The sequence below is a fragment of the Buteo buteo genome, chromosome Z (assembly GCF_964188355.1).
Source record: "Buteo buteo chromosome Z, bButBut1.hap1.1, whole genome shotgun sequence".
In the NCBI taxonomy this organism is placed as follows: Eukaryota; Metazoa; Chordata; class Aves; order Accipitriformes; family Accipitridae; genus Buteo; species Buteo buteo.
This window is the reverse complement of record NC_134204.1, coordinates 32,685,070-32,706,377: the sequence shown is the minus strand read 5'-3', so window position 1 is coordinate 32,706,377 and position 21,308 is coordinate 32,685,070. Positions and strand designations below refer to the sequence as shown.

The following is a 21,308-nucleotide window of genomic DNA, read 5'->3' as shown; positions in this document are numbered from 1 at the left end:
TTGTCTGGAACAAAGAAAACAGGAATGGGCTTTCATTCAAAATGATGGATTTAGATGTACATTGATCTGTCTGTCACAAGACAACTTTTTGAATTTTTTTTTTTTTTAAGTAGGTGGTTTAAATACATTCTTTGGGTCTGTAGGGTTTAATTGAGATTACTCTCATTTTCTCATTTATGAATTTTTTAGACTAAACTTGTTATCAATTAATATGTATAATATGATTGAAATAACCAGGGAGCTGCTAAAGTCCTGTGCACAGCCCCATCAGTTAATATTTAAAATAGGGAAACAATAACTAGACATGATTTAGGTTTAGGAACTAAATACTAGACAATGGGGCTTTATGTTTATGTCAGAAAAGGTAATGGATTGTAGTCTGGTCAATAATGCTTGAAGAATCACTTGGAACTGCCAAGACTAGGGAAGAAGTAGGTAAAAGGTCATTTTTACAGGGGGAGATCATGACCACCAACTCATTGACCACCTACTTAAATGATACCACCTATTCAAAAGAACACAATGAAGGAAGAAGACAGAGTCTGCGCACTAATTTACATGAGAGGCAAAGAAGAAAGAAGCAATCATTAAAGGAAATAATAATGAATATGTATTACTTAAGTATATAAATGTAGGAATTTTTGAGACAAAGTTATTGAGACAGGTACCCATTCATGTCCCTCAATGAATTCACTTGAAAATACCTCAACTCTGTGTGTTATTGGCTTGCACACCGGGTAAAGGAACCTTGTTTGTGGGACAATAACCTTACATGACTAAAAAAGTGATGATTACATCTGGCAGCTAATCTAAAAGGAGAGAACCATTAAGAATCACTTTGTGTTATCCTTTCTTTTCTAAAATGTGCATTTTCAGTAATTTAAGAAAAAATTACTTTGCTTTTATGCACTTGAAATGCCCCATTCTACCCCATAAAAACATGATTAGAAAAGAGAGGCCTGAGAAGTATATGTATTCCCTTATTTTACTTTGCTTCAGAAGCAGATATCGGGATTAATTTTGCTGCAGAGAGATTTTTATGAGTCCATAAATTCTAGGTAAAATCCACTGAACATTCATTCTAAATACTTTGGTTCCTTTCTCTGATCTATGCATTATTTTGTTTCTTCAGGAACGTATGCTTGAGTACAGCCTGTGCTGTGCTATAAGGTCACCTCCTGCTTTCCTATTTCAACTGCTTTTAAAGCTTCACAGCAAAAGGAAATACCCTATTTTGCAGGAGTCCATCATATTTTATTTCCAAATATTTTTTTTAGTTTCTGCAGCAGCCATTTCCTTTCCTATTAAAAAAAAAAAGAAAGAAACAAAACAAACACAAACAACCCCCCTAAAAAGCAGTACTCAGACAGTTGCTTTACCTTTTTAGAGTGGAAGAAAAAGTGTGCAGGTTCCTGCTGGAGGATGTATGTTACGTTACAGAATAATTTGATGAAAAATTCAACTACATCAGATGCTGAGTCACACATGAAACATCTCAGAGCAATTTACTGCATGTCACATGTAAATACAAAGGAAAAATTAGAAACTACAGTTAAATTACTGCTCTCTTTCTGCAAAAATGACCATTTATCACTAAGCATAATTCTTTAAGGACTGCTAACGACATGATCATTATCAAATGGAATACCTTCACAGCTTTTCATTAGCTCTCTGGGGAAGATGCTAAAAGACTTCCACTTCAAAAGACTGCACTACTGATGAGTTACTGAAGTCTAAGGTTGATCCAAAAATACACACTTAGAAGTATATTTTACATTTCAAGGCTGCTGCTCCAAATGTCCAGATACAGAATTTGGGTTTTCTTCTGTCACTCTTTTCTCACAAAAACTGTGGTTTAGAATGAGGTCCTTATATGGATATGTGGGAATAAATTTGGTAAGATTCAGTTCATGAATGGTGATACAAAGTAACAATGAAACACTTGCTTTTTCTGGATGTACTTTCATATCAAGCTGGAAAAATCCATGTTGAAAAATTACTTTTTAATTATACATGCTACTTACAAAATCTTTCAGGAACATGTTTTTGATATAAAAATCACCAAGCAATTAGTTCTAATGCAGTTGTGGATCGACATTTTTGGAATATACTACCTCAGAAAGGCTGCAAGTAGAACAGGAAGGATATTCATGTAGTCTACTGATTTAGCAAGGATTCCTGAGATACTTCCACTCTAGCCTGATCTTTAAGCCCAGAACTGCACCCTAATGAATTCTAAAAGATTCAGAGGAAAGAATACACCATTAAATGCATACTTAAAATCTTAAGTCACTCTGCAACAAGACAGGAGAAAATCATGTTCATAGTGGAAACTAAGCATTAGTCGCTGACACTACAGAAGTATATACAGAACTGTATTGAAGATAATACTTCCAGTCATCCATACTACCTAGCCCTTCACATGTTAAAAACTGCTGGGGAAGGGAGAACCAGACAGAAAGGGAGAGATGCTACTAAGAAAATTATATTGGCTAAGGGCTATATACAAAGCATAAAACACAAAATCCAGATAAAAAAAATGTAGCAAAATGCAAAGCAGTGTTTCTGCCATAGGGAATACCACATAATTCACTAGAGAGAATGGATTACATGGCCTGACAACAGTGATGGGATGCCAGAGACTGTTCTCATAGAAGAACTAAGCTATAATTGCTGTATTGTTATAATTTTCAGCAGGCCAAAACCTGCAGCTTTCACTTGGCCAGCTCTCACATTATTGTTAGGCAGTGTTTAGCAAAGGATTTGGGCCCCCATCCTGCATTTGAAAAAATCGGGTGTTGCTCTACATGGACAAAAGGAAACTCTTGTCCTTCCTCATTTAATGTACTGTCAGACACGTCAAACAAATTTCTGTAATAGTATTTGCTATGGAGTCAGACCTGCTTTTTCACTACATCACCGTGAGAGGAGTAGAGATGTGCATGTTCCAGACCTGAACTGTCATTTCAACCTTGACTGCTAAGGTACAAGGCTGGCTTAGGCAAGGAAGGGAAGAAGACAAGCCAGAGAAGTTGTGAAACTGGTGAATACACCTGTGACATATCCCAGCACACCCAGCAAGGTGTACCAACCCTTTCTGTCACTCCTTCCCCAGCAATTGTAGCCATGTAGGACTCCCCAACGGCCCAGAGGTAACATGTCCTTTTCAACTGGAAAATATTTCACTAAGATCAGTTGCTTTTAATCACTGAGAAATCAATTGTGTTGATGTACCAGTATTGTTTTCCTGCAGGGCCTCCCTCAGTGGCTACTGTGTCCTTTCTTTTAAAACACATGATGAAATTAATAATTTTGATGGTAAGTGATTACCCTCCTGGGGTTTCTCAATTGGTTTCCTGTGTCTTTTTAAAACACTACTAATTGACATTAATTTTCTCACTACTATCTCAGCAGTTAATTTGATGGACACTTCACAATGAGAGTGTCTACAATAGCGTTTTCTGTTTATTTTTCACAGAGTACCTACTGTTACATAGCTTTGAGGGAGTTCCACAGAACAAAGTGCTGAAAATTGAGAGTGATGCACATTAATAACATGTTTATATAAGGGTAGGAGTTGTGGTCTATGTGTGCCCCTACATCACTTGTCAGTATCCCCAGCTGCAGAAGCCCAGTCAAATAGCAGGTGAATTTTGCTGAGACACAGGCTCTTCTTTGATTATTCCAAAATCTTAGGATGCTGTAGCACAACACTGTTATTGTATCTCAGGCATCCATCTTCTTTTGGGGACAAAGACCTTGCAGTACTCAACAGTTGCTTTAAATCACCCTTTTTACCTAGTGTTTCAAAAGGATGGGGAAGAACTTCTGCATGCATGTTCACATCTTGGTCTTTCTTGTTCTCTAAGCACATGGTGATACTTCCAGCACTGTCTGAGTGGTATCCTACAGATTGAAGTTCCTTCTGCAAAGATTTACCTCTAGTTACAGAAACTCTCTCATGTGGCCTCTGCTTGACTTTCCCTTGGCAGAAAGGAGCTACTGAAGATTTTTATCCATGTAGCTCTTTGTGTTATATGGAAACATACCATCTATCAGGCCTTCCATTTTTAAAATATACTTAGTGAACCAGCTTACATGGTGTCACGTTCACTAACTTCTCTAAGCAAAGACAGGATGTCTGGATAACTGCCCAAAATCATGCAGGAAGGTGGTGTCAAAGCTGTGAGCTCTTGCCACAGTACGCCACGGAACTGTGGCCACTTGCTCGCAGGGCCTGGAATGCCTGTTCTGTGAAAATAAACCTACGCATCTCATACTACTGCTAGAGCTTTGTACATAGCTTAGGTCCCCATAATAATTTCCATGAAAATCTAATTTGTCTTATTTACCGCCTGCCATTCCCAAGTCAGCTTTGTTGGTCTTCTCTTTATTGAATCAAAGACATTTTATGCATAAATGATCTCTTAAAAATGGTTAATCATGAAGAAACCTACAACTGCATTTCTTATTTCAACAAATCAGTGAAGTCAAGTATGTTGCTACCTAATGCATGTTTGCCATTTATTCATTTGTGATGGATACTGTTTTCTCTTCAGGAATATATTGTCTCATTAAAGGTAAAATATATTAGTCTTCTAGTTTTTGCAACTGCAAATATTGCCCTTAAATTGAGATCAAGGATTGAATATCCATGATCAAGGGAGAATTTATCATTGATTTCAGTGGAAGTGGGACTTTATTTATGTTACTGACAAGGATGCTTCAGTCATGAAGGATGCTTTCAGAAGAGAACTTCAGATCTGGGGCATGTGAATAACTGGCTACTTGACCAAACTGCTGAGCAAGAGACTGGCTTTCAGTACACGGACACTAACTCAGTCAGATATACATCCTAAACAAACACCCATTAGGCAAGGCCCTTTATGTATGCCAAAGTTGTGCACAGAATTAGAGACACTGAACTGCTTCCCTCACCAGAGACCTCTGTCCTTTGCATCTTAGCTCCACACAACTGTCAAAGGAAGACAGGAAGTTGTCCTTTTTTCTACTTGTGTGCTTGGGAGTTGAAAGGAAAATTTTAGCTCATTTTCCTCTGCCTTTTGGTGGGACACTTTGAAGTGGGATCTACAAAAGTGGATAAGCAGAGAACAGAATGGCTCCAGCCTTTCCTTTGAGAGGACTTAACACCTGAAATGACAAAAAAAAGGAGGTATTCAGCACAGAAATCTCTCTTATTGCTATTTCAATAGGTCAACAGGAAAAGGAAAAATACTACCTTGTTTTCTGCTCCTTCTTCCTTCCAGCTAAAAAAAAAATAAATATCAAATTCTCTTGTTCCTGCTTTCACTCACCAAATAGGACTCTAAGGAACACAACAGGGTCATGCAAGTCATCCTTGGTTGCCACATCAGGACTGGACTGAGGTAACAGCTTTGTTTATTACTGATGTCCACTGAGCATGGTCACAGAGAAAGGGACTACTTTTAGACACGGAAACTTTTCAAAAATAATTTTGTTCTATTACATTGTTCCTTGAGCCTTTTCTCCTCAATAATGCAGCATGACATTGCCATCAACTGTTAGTACTGTGTCAGAAAATGCCCTTTGGGAATGCAGTGCCTCATCTCTATTCTTCCTTGCTTTAACTCCTGTGCATCCCAGAGAGTCATTATGGTAATTCTTCCTCACAGCTCCTCAGTGACTAGATCTGTAAGGAACATATAAGGAAGCTTCAAGCATTATTTGTCTTCTGGGAAAATTCTGGCATTGGCTGTATACCTCATTTTGCAACCTTAACTCTAGCATAATTTAAATGCACACAAACACACAAACTGTTTTTTCCTAGTGACCAATCTGAAAAAAAAAAAGAAGAAAAAAATAATAATTAAAAACTCATCACATGTAACTGGCTTTCAATCTGTACAGCAGGACCAGATCCTTAGGAGAACAAAGATGACTGCTCCTTGAGTTCATGCAGTAATTGGCATCAGGAATAGCTGTTCCTAAAGGCAACCAGCCAGTAATTTGCTGGTACATTTCACAGCCATTTGCTTATACCAGAAGAAATTTGAGCCTCAGGCATCCTGGGTTCTGCAGAGGACTGTGAACAAATCTCTTTTTCAGAATCTGGTCCCCCTGTTTCTTCCCCTTCCAGCTCTATGAATTCTCTCTATATGCCTTCAACTCTTTACACCTTTGTACTGAAGTCGGATTTTTTTCTCCTGCTTTTCGATACTATGGCAGCAACATTAGCAGGGAATTGAGAACAAAGGAGAGCCTGCCTCTGTCCTCCATTTAAGTAACTAACTAGAGTGTACAAGAAAAGGCCCTCCCAGTTTGCAAGCCCCGCAAGGTCAGTGCTGAGCTGACTGTGGTGGCAATATATGCACTGTCCCTTCCATCACCGCAGAAGGGCACTGGGGTGGGACAAGCACTGCAAGTGGTACAGGCTCTTCCAAGACACTATCATCTCAGACCCCTGTCCACAGACCAGTCAGTTTATGATATATAGCTCAGTCAGATGACAGCACATCTCTAGAAAAACTAACAAACCTATTTCTAATACCTAATGGGAACTACCCTTTCCCTCATCCACCAGCAAGTCCCTGTTCCACTGTACAAAGGAACCACAGAGGTTCTCAAATAAATGGCTGGGAATCTTCAGGACAGAAAGAATGAAGATTTTTTTCCTTAATCCTGCTCTTCCAAACCCTTCCAAATGACCAAACTGCTTGAAGTAACGTTCCCTGACTTTTTTCAGACATAAACTGACACATAAAAATCTCAACTAAATTGCCAAAGTTTTTAGTAACTCAAAACAGGCAGAAAGTTTTGGCAGCTATCAGCTCTGCTTACAAATCTAGGTAGAGAGGAAATACATTAAAGTATTGAGAATAATATCTCAGCAGCATGGCTGCAGGACAGTTCAGTCTGATAGTAACAGTGAAGCCATAACCAAGTAGACAGTATATACAACAGCTCAGATGAACTCCAGTAAAACCTTTATGCCCTACCATATCATCGCTCATTTTCTTTTTGCTAGATGTGTCAGAGAAAAATGCTACCTAAGGCATCTGGAATTCAGGACTAGAAGCCTCAGAGATGGCTTTTGAAGTTCAAAGGTATGCGATAAATTTATCAGATGGTTCTGCAATTTTTAAAAAAGATGGATATGCCTTTTGTCCACATGTGCAGGAAAGATTCTTCTTGCCCACCATACATAAGCTTTCTTTCCTGCTAATGTGCTATTGGACACAGGCATGAAATACTTCAGTTGGTTAACAAGAAACAGAAATACTATTACAAAATTTAGAGACTGAAGAAAAAGCAGCATTTCATAACAGCAAGTGAAATTATCATTTTGCCTTCATCTGTTATCAAAGTTAAGTTGTGATTGTGCCATTAAATAGAGATGGCTAAATCAAGCAGAACAGGTACCAAATACAACTATTTGTTATTTAGCCAGATGATCATTCAAGCAGCATTTAGCTTATCAGTAATTCTTCCTGTTAAGTTTTCTACACTGGAGAATGTCTCACAAAATCAGAAAGGGTGGAACTGCATAAATAGGGGCAGCTTTTATTCTGCTATATTTTGTTTATAAGTATCAGGGTATCATATTAACTTCTCTGTTACAAAAAATTACTGCTCACTTACATCACAGCTGGAAAGCTTCAAAGCAAAAATACTTTGTAGGAATCTATCTATTACTCTTTTTAATTGAAAATTTTTAACTACTGTAGCACAACACAATATATTGTAGAGCTCCTATTAAGCATCAACAGAATTGCTTTGCTACAGTAATACAAGAGCAAATAGTATTCAAGAGAAGTAATCTAATTTTTATCTAAGTCTAGTAATTTGTTTTATCAGACCTTAGCTAGAGCTGTGGAAATCATAGTTCATAGTGCTAAAGCATTCTACTTCACAAGCCAGCATAAATTCAAGTACTTCAGACCCTTCCTTGATATTTTTCAGATGAGTGTGAATATCCTGAAAAAAAATTTTTTAATGTGTCCTGGTCAAACCATTACTTTGTGTGTGTAGACCCACAAGCACACCCATAGCCTTCAGGATTTTTGAATATACAAAACAATTACTTGCTTTTGTATGTATAAGATAATAGAAAGAGCATGGTTCCTCCTGTCCTGAGATATGCAGCTATGCCTTGCTACAGACATTCAATTTTTATTTTTTTTTTAGCCTGGGAAAACCACCGCTGATTCAGTTAGCCTGCCTTTAAAGGTAACACTTCACTCATCTGCTTCACTCTTCCTCGTACAGACACTGTAAGTGAAATAGCCATGAATGCTGACATGCTTTTTCATCAGAAAAGACGTAACTGGCCCTAACATTAGGACAAAAATAACATGTAAAGGTTTTACTGGAGAGAGAAACTGGCTATTGAGAACTGGTTACATGGACAGCAAATGACCCTGTTTTGGTGTCCACCTACCTGATTCAGATGGTGGCAAGCAGCTCCTGGTTTCCCAGAGCATGGAACACCAACCACTGCATGTGAATCTGCTCTTTCACATACCTGAAAGGTCCATATCAATACCTGATGCGCAACTGAAAAATGTGGCTTTTCAGGAGTTGTAAAGTAACAGGAAAGGTCTGTTTAGGCCAGTTGTTTAGCCAATCTAGTTTGCAAGGGACATGAGGTCTTAAGACAGGAGGCATGAAACTGCAGTCATGACAACAACTATGTTTTCATTTATATAGGAGGTATTTTACAGCACCTTACAAAGGCCAGAAATAATTTTGAAGTCTTCCAGAACTTCCAAAGTAAAGATTTTTTTTGCTGAAAGCTAGAAGGGGAAACAAGCCAACTGACTTTTTTTTTAATGAATCTTTTAAAAACAATTTGCAGCACTTTAATCAGCAAATTTCAAGGAACTTGAAGAGAAAGATGCTGGATCCATCTTACAGACATGAGGCAGTTTATTCACAGTGTCATAAGAGGTCATATCAGATCCAGGCAAAGAACATACATTTGATTTCTAGCCTCTGTAGTACTGCATATCATCATCTATTTTATTACAAAATATATTTAAATGTATTTAACCAGTTAATAATATCGTAGTTGTTTTGAACTTTCATGGTGGATCATAAAAGCACTATTATCCTAGAACAGTATTTTGAAACTAAGCATCAATAATCCTAGAATCACAGAATAGTTTGGGTTGGAAGAGACATTAAAGATCATCTAGTTCCAACACCTTCCACTAGACCAGGTTGCTCAAAGCCCCTTCCAACCTGGCCTTGAACACTACCAGGGATGGGGCATCCACAGCTTCTCTGGGCAACCTGTTCAGTGCCTCACCACCCTTACAGTAAAGAATTTTTTCCTAATACCTAATCTAAATCTTTCAGTTTAAAACCATTACCACTTGTCCTGTCACTACACGCCCTGACAAAGAATCCCTCCCCATCTTTCCTGTAGGCCCCCTTTAGGTACTGGAAGGCTGCAATAAGGTCTCCCCGGAGCCTTCTCTTCTCCAGGATGAAAAACCCCAAGTCTCTCAGCCTGTCCTCACAGGGGAGATGCTCCAGCCCTCTGATCATCTTCGTGGCCCTTCTCTAGACTCGCTTGAGCAGGTCCATGTCTTTCTTATGTCAGGGGCCCCACAGCTGGATGCATAACTATGTTACCAGCTGCATTTAACTCTAGAAAGCAGCAGCAGTCTTGCATTTTGCAAATGTATCATTAGTTTTTATTTTTCCTTTACAATACCAGAAAGAGCTCTGATACTCTGAAATACACCAGACAGTACCCACCACAACCCAGTACCTCTCGAGAAAGTGTTGTCAGTAAGACATACATTCCAATTGTCACAGCTAAGCAATTTCTTAGATTAAAGGGATTCTAAGTGATTTCATGGTACAAGAAAAGATAGTTAATGTAACACAGAAAAATTAAATTGTCAATCGAGGTGTCACATAGTAAATGAAAAGATTTCACTGTCCACTCAAAAAAATAGGAGTAATCATGCAAGGGCTACAGTGAAACAAAGATGTGTGTGCCTTAGCGTATAAAGGACTGGGTTTGTCATGAAAAATTCTTTAGGTCCATATATTCAGGGTTTTTTGCAAGCAGAACCCTAGAAACAGCAGTGCTCAGATTTAAATTGGATTTCGAGAGGGCTCTTTTTCCTGTGGTGACAGTCAGAAATCCTGCTGACGGTCCAATTTACAAGAAACAGCTGATGTCATTTTGATAAAGCTCTATTCTAGTTTCACGTACCCAAGTGTTCAGACAAATTCAGACTTTCTGCTTTCTGTGAAACATCCAAAAAGGTCAAGATCCCAGAGAATGAAGGGAAATAGACAAGAAATGAAAGTACAGTAATAATCAGGTTTGCATTTTAACACCAAGTCATGTGCATGCCTGTGTGTATATTCTGTTGTGTTCAGGAAACTATAAGCATACAGCATATAATGAAGTTTCTTGATTCCTATAGGTATAAAACAATGGGATTGAAAATGACATCAACAGACAAAATGCTGCAAGTAAAAGGACAGTATTTATTTGTTTGTTTGTTTATTTTAAAACATTTTACATTGATAGAATTTTATTTTAAAAGGAAGACCATAATCTATTCATTCAAAACTAGGCTGTTAAGCATATATACTTAACTCTAATTTTTCCTACACATAATGGAAGAAAATTATATTTTACAAATAGCTATTTTTAATAGACCTTATGAAAAACATGTTTAAAAATAACTGCCAAAATCTGCCTCTTTAAATATAGAAAACACCCTTGCTGCACTAAAGATATCTTTCTTAAAAGCCAAAAATATCTAAGTCAACAGCTGAGACCACATCAAACCCTACTGAAAGCAGTAGTGACATAAAAATGTAAAAGCACTGTACAAAGTAAGTACAGCTTTTGTTTGTCTTAATACTGTACGTATTTGTTTTAAAAATGTTTTATAAATACTAATATTATTGAACTTAACATCCTTTCCTTTCTGCAGAAAAAAATGAGCCACTGAAATTACCTCTGTTTACTAAAATGTATCCTCTCCTAATGTGAATCTTCTCTCATAATTCAAAGGGAATTTTACTACTTATTTCAATGCAAGCAGGACTGAAAGTTTTCTTCAGCATATCACTGTGTAATTCCTCTTACTGTCACTTAGTTTCCCCCTTAGTTTCATAAGGCAAAACTTTACAGATCAGAAAATCAAGTACTTCAGTTTAGTTCATTGTAAAACCGAGTGTTCAATTAAACCAAAACCAATTGCAAATAATGCTGCATGCTTTTTAATCAACATTCCTCTCTCTCTCTTGCTTCCTTTATAGCCCCTTCTGGCTTTTTTTCTGGAATGAGCTTTTTAAGAAGGTGCGGTATCCTGGATCATTCACATATTCATTAGTAAAGCGTGAACTCAATACTCTCTGCCTCTTCTTCTCTCCCAAGATAATATCTGCTCCATAAAATGTGTCTTCAAATCTCATGTCAGAGGCTGTAGACTAAAACCAGACAGTAATTACACATACAGCTTCTTACAGGCCACCATATTCTGACATATTTTAGACAAGTTACAAGGAAACACAGATATATTTCACTAGAACATATGAAGCCATCTACATTACTGATTATGTAGTTACAACTGTTTTCAGGAAAACATCTAAATATTAAATATATATTTTAAATGTATATTTAAAATATAATTTTTACTTTTCCATATTTTGCATGTACCAGTCATCATTTAATTCTCTAGGTCTGTAGTGTTGCTGACATCGTCCAGAGGTCACACAATCACTCTAATTCATGGTGAAAAAGAGCAACATGGAAGTGATACAATTGTTGGGCAGGTTTGATGCTAGCAGTATCATCTACCACTTTGTGTTATTCAGAAAAGTTTTAAATACAAGGTACTACAGCATGGACCTCTGAAGAGAAACCTGCACACTGCATAATTTGCAAAGAATTGGAATCACAAGTTCCATTGTTTGTCATCAAGCTTAAAACTGTTGGGAATCCACTGAAACAGAGCAGCGGGACAGCAAACAGCAAGCCATTTGGGAAAAAGCAGTGGCAGAAATTTTTGGACCAACTTCTACTACTGGAGTCATGGTAAAATTCCCAGGATTAGGAAAAGTAACATTTAGGAGGAATTAGTGTCATTTATTTCAAGAGATGGAAACAGTATTATAAGCTGCTTTCAACTTGAACTGTATTCAGCATGAGGAAGAGGAGGCGGCGTTGGGCATACCTTGAGGACTAAGCTACATATTTATAGAATTTGAGGCAATAATAGAAAATCATGCAAAGATCTGCGCACAGGCTGTGGCTTGTTTTATTTATTTGACCAAATTAAATGGTTTTAAGCTATACTTATCTTCCCTATGATGTTAATGGTGTCAAATACAAAAAAAAAAATTGATCTATAAAAACTCCATTTTAAAAAGAGCAGCATAAACCCAACTATATTTGTATTGTTATCCTTAGTGAAATGCAACCATTTACACTCTACAGAACATGCAGTTAATTTGAAATGCTTTTTACACATAGTCTCTAAAAAAAAAATGGTAATGGAATGTTTTCTGGGTATAACAAAAAAACCCATTGAATATAACCAGATGGTTCATTTAACATTTTCCAAGACTTCTATCTCAACCCTAGACAGACAGGACACTGAAAGATGTGCGCACTTATCCCAAATACATTTACAAAAAGGTGTCCTAGCCAAGAACATTTGACCACTGCACCTCCCATTAGAAAGAGCAGTCCTAAGCTTACTCTATTCCTTCAGCAAAACAGGGCATCCTGCTGGTGAACACTCCTCAGCAGGCTGACAGCCTCACATTTCTGTGTCTCTCTTCCTTTCCCACCTTGACTGCCCCTTTCATACATGATGCCAATCCTTTCCTTTGACACGCTCCTAGCTTTCTGCATATACACAATCCATGTTGGGGTGGGCTGCTGAGAATTGGATGAAAAGGAATGATAACAATGATGGCAGCTGCATGTGGCAACAAGCATAGAAAAGGAAAGTCAGACTGAAACCTTCTTCAGCTACCTCACCATGTAATGCTACAGCAGTTCACCGAACTCATACAAGCTGACATATGCCTGAAGAATCAACTCTACACATCATTCCCCTACAACTCCTTGCACCCAACTTTCAAGAATCAGCTAATTAATGTCACATAATGGCTGTGTGAACAGGTATTGTGTATGAGCCCATCTCTGTGCAGCAATAAAAAAATATAGTGTACTCTGCTCTCCCTTTCAAAGCTTCACTGAAAAGGTTCTTCAAGTAAGAGGGAATTTTTTTATTCAAACACTGAATTATTGTTTGTTCTCAATTATGACTAGGTTTTTGCATCTTTATGCTTGGGTCTTACATGTTAAGAAAGCTAGCGTTTAACTTGCAATGCAGTTTCGAACAAACAGCTCTAAAATAGAACATGGACATGAGAAGAACATGGTGCTCTTCTCAGTAGACTTTGTGAATTGCACAATATTTAGCATTAATGACAAAGACAGGTAATAGCAGTCTTGTCTCCTCCAACAACTCAACGGCAGAACTTTCCCTTTTCAACCTTTAAGTGTTACACTTTATGAACCTCAACACTTTTCCACATGGCATACATATAAATGACTAGTTGGTGGATGTTGTTTGAAACTGCAGGAAACCTAAAAAATATAGCAAAGATTTGGTTTTAAACCAAAGACTAGTGAAATGCTCATGAGTCTTGCCAGTGACATTAACGAGTTCTGATCAGGCACTTTTTTTCTTAGAACAAGTTAATTGCATTTTTATTAAATCGAATGCTTTTAAAATCACAAAGCGCTGATTACTTTTAAAAGTTTTTAATAAAGTATACACATGTTATAAGCATACTGAAAAAACAGAATGTCTGTCAATTTAAATAGTTACTAACTTGGTTACTCATGTCTTACCGATGATTGACCAAGATGTCCCTTTTAGGAGAAAAGAATCATGTTTGACGACAGCGTTTGCCTGTACTGGAAGAAAAACTAACCTTTCTCACTAGCAAATGGACACTTGTGCTAATTGTTCTGCTGATTTAACCAGCCATATTAGTACAGGCTTCACAAAACATTTGTCCAATTTAAACAGAAAATGTGGAATAAATCCAAGGATAATGTTATTACCATTTTGAGCATATATATACTATAATGTTATTATCAGCAAATACTCACAAAACGTGCTTTTACTCTCTTAGGAAGCTCTTCATCTAGTGTATAGATCTCTTCTCTCTTCATTACTATTTGAGAACCATCTTCAAACTCAACCTAATTGAAAAAAATGGGTATATAAAATAAAATCATAATTTAACTCTTGCAGGAAGTTTCTGGGAATGTCTCCAAATAACAATATATGTGTAAACACAGAAGATTTATATACAAATATTTAGCTATCTATTTTAGAAGGTAAAATTAGGATAAAACACAAAAAATGTTACTTGTTAGGAAATGCAATACATTCATAAGTTGAAAATAATATCTAAGCAAAGAGACTTCAAAATCAACACTGACACATATACAATAAAGTAAAATTTATTAGATTAGAAATGCAGAGCAGTAACAACACAGACAACATTATTTTGTAGGAGTGACATTAAAATGTCTTCATGTCATTTTTATTTGCCTCTAGTTTTTTTACTTGCTTCTAATAAATAAAAAATTAATTTTTACATCCTGTGATTCAAGGTTGAGGAAGACTATATCAAAAGAAAGAAAGTATGAGTGACAACTAAGGAAATACCAGTTAACAGAATTTTATTGAATCTGATCGAATTTCTTTAAAATGTTGTGTTCAGAAGATGAAAAGCTTTATCGTGCTTAGGTTTAGATTTAATCCAACATGAACCCTGTTAGCAGAAAATGAGAAAGGAAATGTAACTAGGTGTGGGGAATGTTAAAATGCTGAGGCTTTGAAGCATTTAAGCTTTCAGTAGCTGCTGATATTTTTTTTAATACTTCATCTAACAATTGTGAATTTCAGCTATTATCTATGACTGCAGTTTTAGTTCCCACAGAAACTGTATTTTAAACTTTGGTATGAAATTTAAAAAAGTCCCATTCCACAACCTTAGGTGACTTAATAAGACCATGTAAATGACAACAACAGACTTAGGCTCAAGAACAAGCCCAAATACAAACATAGGAAAACATTAACTTATCAAAAGTATTATTATAGATTAAACTGAAAAGTCATATATTTGAAGTTGTAAATGGACTGGGTTTTGTAGGTTCAAATTAAAGCCTTATCATGACTATGTCAGATTAATTGTGAACAGCTGAAAAATCTGACATAGTATACCTATTCTCAAAAGCCAGGGTACAGATCTATGAGCTATTAACTTCTTTAAAAGCAATTTTTTTTTTTACAGCAATTAACATGGATGCATAAATCTGGAATGCATTTAAAATCCGCAGAGCACAGATGGATAACGAAGTCACAAAAGTCATCCTTGCTCCTCTCTGTTCCTGTTACTAACCCCGTAAGCCTAGCCTGTGAGTAGGATGTTAGAGGAACTTAAAGGTCAATTTGGCTTAAGCTTGTTTAAGAAAATAATGGCAATTTAGGTATTTTTCACCAGGATGCAGGAGCAGCTTTTCTGCTATTCCTGCTCCTTACGGCACATTTGGTAATATGTTTTTGCATAATACAGTTGGCAACAATGTTTTTTGCATCACTGGTGAAAGAACTGGGAAATTAACTCGGCCACCTTCATGCCACCAGAAAATCACCTCCTGAACTGGCAATATTTTTGTTTTTACTGGTAGCGTGCAGCAGGAGGCAACTGCTTCATACCACAGAATCTGGCATGCTTGCAGCACAAAATATATTGAACATTTACAATGGAGAGTACCTGGAAGTTCTTCAGCTATAATTCAGCGTACCACACTGGAAATAAATTTGCCTACCATTAAAGGCAACAAGAGCTCCTCTAAGACTTTCAATAGTATCATGATTCATGCAAAATATAAACCCACCAACTGTAATAGCTCCAATTTAATTCAGACTGCAGATACATTTCAAATTATCAACTTTATCCAGCAGATTATTTTATTTGGAATTCTGCTGCTGTACAATTTCTGTGTAGTACATTATTCTCTCCATGAGATTTTCTTTTATCAAGACACCATAAATTAAAGGGTCAGCTGAAACTGTTAGAAAGCAATTAATAGAGTGAATGGATAATTTAATAATCTCAAATGAAACTCAAAAATAAATAGTGAACTTTAATATAAAAAATGATCAACAAATCAAATGTAGATCACATTAACAATTTCACTTGAACACCTGCTTTATTTGGCATGTATAACTCTGCTTAGGGATTGTGTAGGATACTGGGTCACTAATGTCAAACTGGACAACACAAATTCTAGTGCATTGTGTCATAGCTCCTGCATGCACAAGTACTATTACATTCAGTACAAATGTCTCATGAACAGGAGGAAAATTCACAGATATATCCAAGCAGAGTGGATTTGCCTTACTAAATCATAATACTTATTTCAGAGAGTCCTTTTCAGTCCCTCCTTTTGTCATACCATCTGAGAGATCACACAAAAGACTTGGTAAGAGAATCTCGAATCTCAGAGGTGCAACAGAGATCTCATAACCCAGAAGAAGAATGGAGCATCTGTATGCATGGGTCCTGGAAGCTTTCAGACAGGCTGTGTAGAAAGACCAGAGGGAGAACTACTAATGTGTCTTGAAGATAGCCTTGCACCCTTCATGTCACAGACTTTCTGTAACCTGTGGCCATGGTGCGGCAGTCCCCTCTTTGGTCCTACAGATTGAAATACTTGTCTCCAGAGCCCTAGGTAGTGCAATTTGGACTCCCTCTAATCTTTAATCTTTGCTATTTACCTGTGATAGGGGTTGTTACAAGGCAGTTTACAGTAATCTCCCATGATTGCTATGCTGAGGAACTCCAAACCTTACTGAACCTCTGCATGCTAATCCATTTTCCTTAAACTAAACTGGTTTCCTCATGTTGTCCAAGAGGTCTAAAATAAAAAAAACAGTTTGTTTTGACTGTCAGATTCCTTCCAATATATAAAAGATAACAACATTCATCTAATGTACCTCAAAGTATTCCTCAGAAGACCAGCTGTTCAGAAGATTAAATGATTTGAAGATTAATGTTACTATAGAACAATAATCTTTATATTTTATAAAGAACTTTTCACCTTCACAACATAATATAGCTGCTGAATATAAGGGAAGAGGTAAGATTTAGAGACTAGCTCAAGGGATCAGGCATTTGAGGACTTGAGTTCGATTGCAAGTCATTGGCAAAGTAAGAAGGTCAACACAGCAAGTCATTTAGCCTCCCTGTGCCTTAATTTATCTACAGATACAATAGTAAATTTGCCATTTTTGTAGAGTAATGTGAGGCCCTCACATGAAAAGAGTTACATAACTGAAAATGATTATATATATATAAACGAAACGTACCTAGATTCTCATTCTTTCAGAAGTGCTATTATTATTGTGATTGTTTCATTGCAGTTTCTACAATTCACTTGGGTACTCAAAGCTGCTGACTGATTTTTCTCAAAGGCAAGCATATAAAAAAACAATTATTGTGTCTCTGAAATCAGAAGTCAGCTTTTTAGCACTGCCTTCAGTGTTCAGTTCCCTTTTGCCTTTGCTGAGGATAAAACGCTCCTTATATTACATGTTAATTAATTCAAAAGTGCCTCAGACAAATGAAAGTGGGGCCATTTATGCTCTTCTTTTTACTGTCCTCCCTTACATCCTTTTATGAAATGCTTACAGTTCATTGTAGTCACACACCAATACTTATTTTTCTATCATTAATTGTACAATTACCTGACATCAAATAAAAGTAATAACCTGGTGAAATTAACAAATGTTATCTCTCAATCTCAATGTTCTACCTGTTCACCTGAGTTCTTATTAAATAAGACATTCTCTTGCTCTTATAAGAACGGGTGAAAACTCAACTCCCAAAGAGTGCACAGCACTTGTTAATGGTTTAGACAGCTTTATTTATTAGTTTAAATGCATTAGCAGTTACAATAAGAGCCCACACTCCAGCCTTCTGCAGCTTTGAAGGTGCAGCAGGCCACTCCAATGCGAGAGCCTAATGAGCAATTTGCAATAAAGACATCTGAAAAACAAGCACATGGCAATAAATATAGACACTCACCTGATAGATGTGAGCTGTGTTTGTTCCCAGATACTTTGCACCATACAGTTTTCCATCAGGCCATTTCACTTGGACAACCTCTCCCTCTGCAGGTGGGCCCAGCCTTAGGCAATCTCTGCTCTATTTACAAAGAAGTATGGATTCTCAAATCAGTGAGTGAGCCACTACACTGAAATTACCAGTAAGCTGCTTTTTACAACTTGGTAATTGGAGGTGATTTATTACCACGTGTGTTTCAAGTTTTACAATCCTGCTAATGGGCTAACAGAAGATATTGTTAGCCTTTATGAAAACGAAATACTGACCAAAGAAACACTCTCTTTACAGTTGATGCTGCATTGGCAAGGCAACGTATGCATAAATCAGATAGCTATCAAGAACTGTGATACATTTTCCCCCAAATTAACTTCCATCACACATTGAAAATAAAGATCACTAAAGTGCAGTTGCATATGTGCAAGACCTTCTCTTTTACATATTGAAGTAACTCATGTTTTGTTAACCACAGCACATTTTTGCTAGATGCTTACTTTGCTGACTGAAACATATCCTGACGGATCAAACTATAAATGGTGAGAATGCCAATGAGTTCTTTGCTTACGTGGAGAAACACTGAAAGAATCCAAATGCTTACAAAGAAGAATCAGATGGGATTTTTAATTTTTTTTTCAGAAGGCATGAAGCAGTTTTTTTCCTGTGTTTTGACCAAATTTTGTGCCTGACTTGTTGAGCATGTCAGAGCAACACACTTTACCCTAGTCACAACATATCCATGTTATGGTTTCTTTTGCCCCATATAGCTCAGTATGACCTAAATGACTCATTTGCAGAGAACACTGACCACACAACCTTAACAACAGCTGTCCACATGAGGAAATACATGAAGGACCAGAAAAGGATCATGTCAGCTCTGCGCTCACTAATTCTTTGGAAGCTATCTCTGCCAAATACTCACCCCAACAAAGGCATCTACGCTTTGTATGAACTACATTGCAAGACCTGTCATATAAATAGCACTAATTTAGTGCTGTTCTCCTAGGTGTGAGAGGACCTACTTTACGACCATGTTACCTGAGCTCACTGCTATGAGCTCTAGACTGGGAAAAGATAAAGCCAAGGACATGGGTACAAGGACTCAGCAAAAAGGTCCTGCAGGACCTGGTATTTTCTCAGGTTGCTGCAATACTACTACCATTTTCCAAGTCTCAGATTTACATAGAATAATTTACAAAATTATTTTATTTACAACAGTTCACTTCCAACAGAGGCTAACAATCATCATGACAAAGAACTCAAAACATGGGATTGAAAAATGCACCACAGTGATCCTTACATTACCTTGTTATAATATCATGCTAGCCAAATCCAGGCTTTATGAACTTTTTAACCACGTGTATCTTAATCCATGAATTTGATTCAACACATGAAAGAAGAAGTGAAAAGCTGGATTTTCATAGAAACACACTTTCCTGCATGACAATACTGTCTCTGTCATCCCTCAGGTGCTGTGCCAAGGGGACAGCTCTAAAATATGCCCTGTGTGTTTGCCTGGCAAAGATTGCTGTGACAGATACAGAAAGACACATGTTTTCAACTTCACCACATATTTGTGGTAGTAGGTGGCATTACTGTAATCACACTTCCTGGTATTTCCAGGAGAGGCAGGGGGAAAGGGAAAAGGGGAAGGGATAGCTTCTGTCTGCTTTCCAACAGCGGAATAATTGAGTTCTCAGGGGACAGGGATTGCTAAATACTATCATAGCTCTGCCTATAAATTAAATGAGACTATATTTTTAATGCTTTCTCCTCAGTGGTGACTGTCAAGATGGTTACTGTCATGATAATACTTCTTCCTCTATCTATTTATTGCTAAAGTGTAAAAAGGAGTCTTGGCTAAGCATCTTGAACCAAACTTTTAAAATGCATCACGGAAGATAGCAAATTTCCTGAAAACAAACAATCTATCAACAATGTCAAGCCAAACATTAATTTTCCAACAACAAAAGCCCAGGATGAATTACTCCCTTTGCACCTTGCACAAGAAAAAAATCTCACAGCTTCTCTAGGATAGCTAATGGAATTGCTCATATGGAAAATTAGAGTTCTCATGCAAATAACTAGACAAATAACAATCCCATTCTTCATGTATCACCACAATGTCTTAGTCTATGGAACAACGTTTGGGAAACCTGTACTAAATAGTTTTTGCTGATTTCTACCAGAGTTCCTACCTTTTATTTTCATATTACAAAACTATTTTAGATATTCTTTACTGCAAAAATAATTCTCACCATTTTCTTCTGGGGAATGATTAGATCCATTTCTTAGGCTGACAAAACTGCAAAAATGCAACCTCACTTTTCTGTCATAAAATGAAAAGTCAGATATCAAGATATGGCAATTCTTTAACATTCCCATACACTAGCTGTAAATAACATAGTGTGGGCTCAGTCTACCTTCAGCTTGTATGAGAATTGTACATGGATTACAATTACATAGTATATTTTCTTCTTCACACAAATGGACAAAACCATGCCTATCTGCACTGAAAAGCCTATTCACTTAAGTGTCCAGTTTCACATTCCAGCTGTTTCACAGCTCAGAGTCTCAGCTCCAAGCATGGTCAGCTACAGAAGGCTGCTCAGGGACATGTCCAGTTGGGTTTGAGTATCTTCAAGGATGAACACTTCAGCCCGTCACAGTGAAAAAGTTTTCTTAAGTGAAGAAAAATTCCATGTTAAGGAATTTCCTGTATTTCAGTTGGTACCTGTTGCCTTTCATCCTGTCACTCTGCACCACTGAGAAGTGTGTGGCTCCATCTTCTTTACTTCCTTCATCAGGTATATATATACTTGGATAAGATCACCGAGTCTACTAGTCTCTAGGCTGAACAGCCCCAGCTCTGTCAGCCTCCTCTCAAATAACAGATGATCCAGTCCCTTCACCATCTTCATATCCTTTCACTGGAGTTGCTCCTGTATGTCCTTGTCCTTCTTGTACAGGTGAGCCCATAACTGGACACAGCACTACAGATATGGTATCACCAGTGCTAGGTTTACAGCCATTCAAAAACTTTCTTTATGAGTAAAAACCTGTGAACAGCAATAATTCTAAAACTTTTCTTGTTTATTACAGGTGGTATTTTCTGGTTTCAGAAACATTCATTT

At 37.1% G+C, this 21,308-nt stretch overlaps 1 protein-coding gene across 6 annotated transcripts in view; it reads right to left on the bottom strand.

Moving 5' to 3' along the window:
- Nucleotides 1–10,477: 10,477 nt before the first annotated feature.
- KDM4C (lysine demethylase 4C) overlaps nt 10,478–21,308 on the bottom strand; it is a 279,086-nt gene continuing 268,255 nt past the window's right edge. For 5 of the 6 annotated variants that reach the window (XM_075021802.1, XM_075021803.1, XM_075021806.1 and 2 more), the window contains 3 exons: nt 18,142–18,261; nt 14,150–14,242; nt 10,478–11,445 (listed from right to left, as the gene is read on the bottom strand). In XM_075021802.1, coding sequence (XP_074877903.1) covers nt 11,269–11,445; nt 14,150–14,242; nt 18,142–18,261 — 390 coding nt within the window. In that variant the 3' untranslated portion in view covers nt 10,478–11,268. Of the gene's footprint in view, nt 11,446–14,149; nt 14,243–18,141; nt 18,262–21,308 lie in introns of those variants that run through there. The other variant, XR_012649164.1, reaches the window with a different exon arrangement.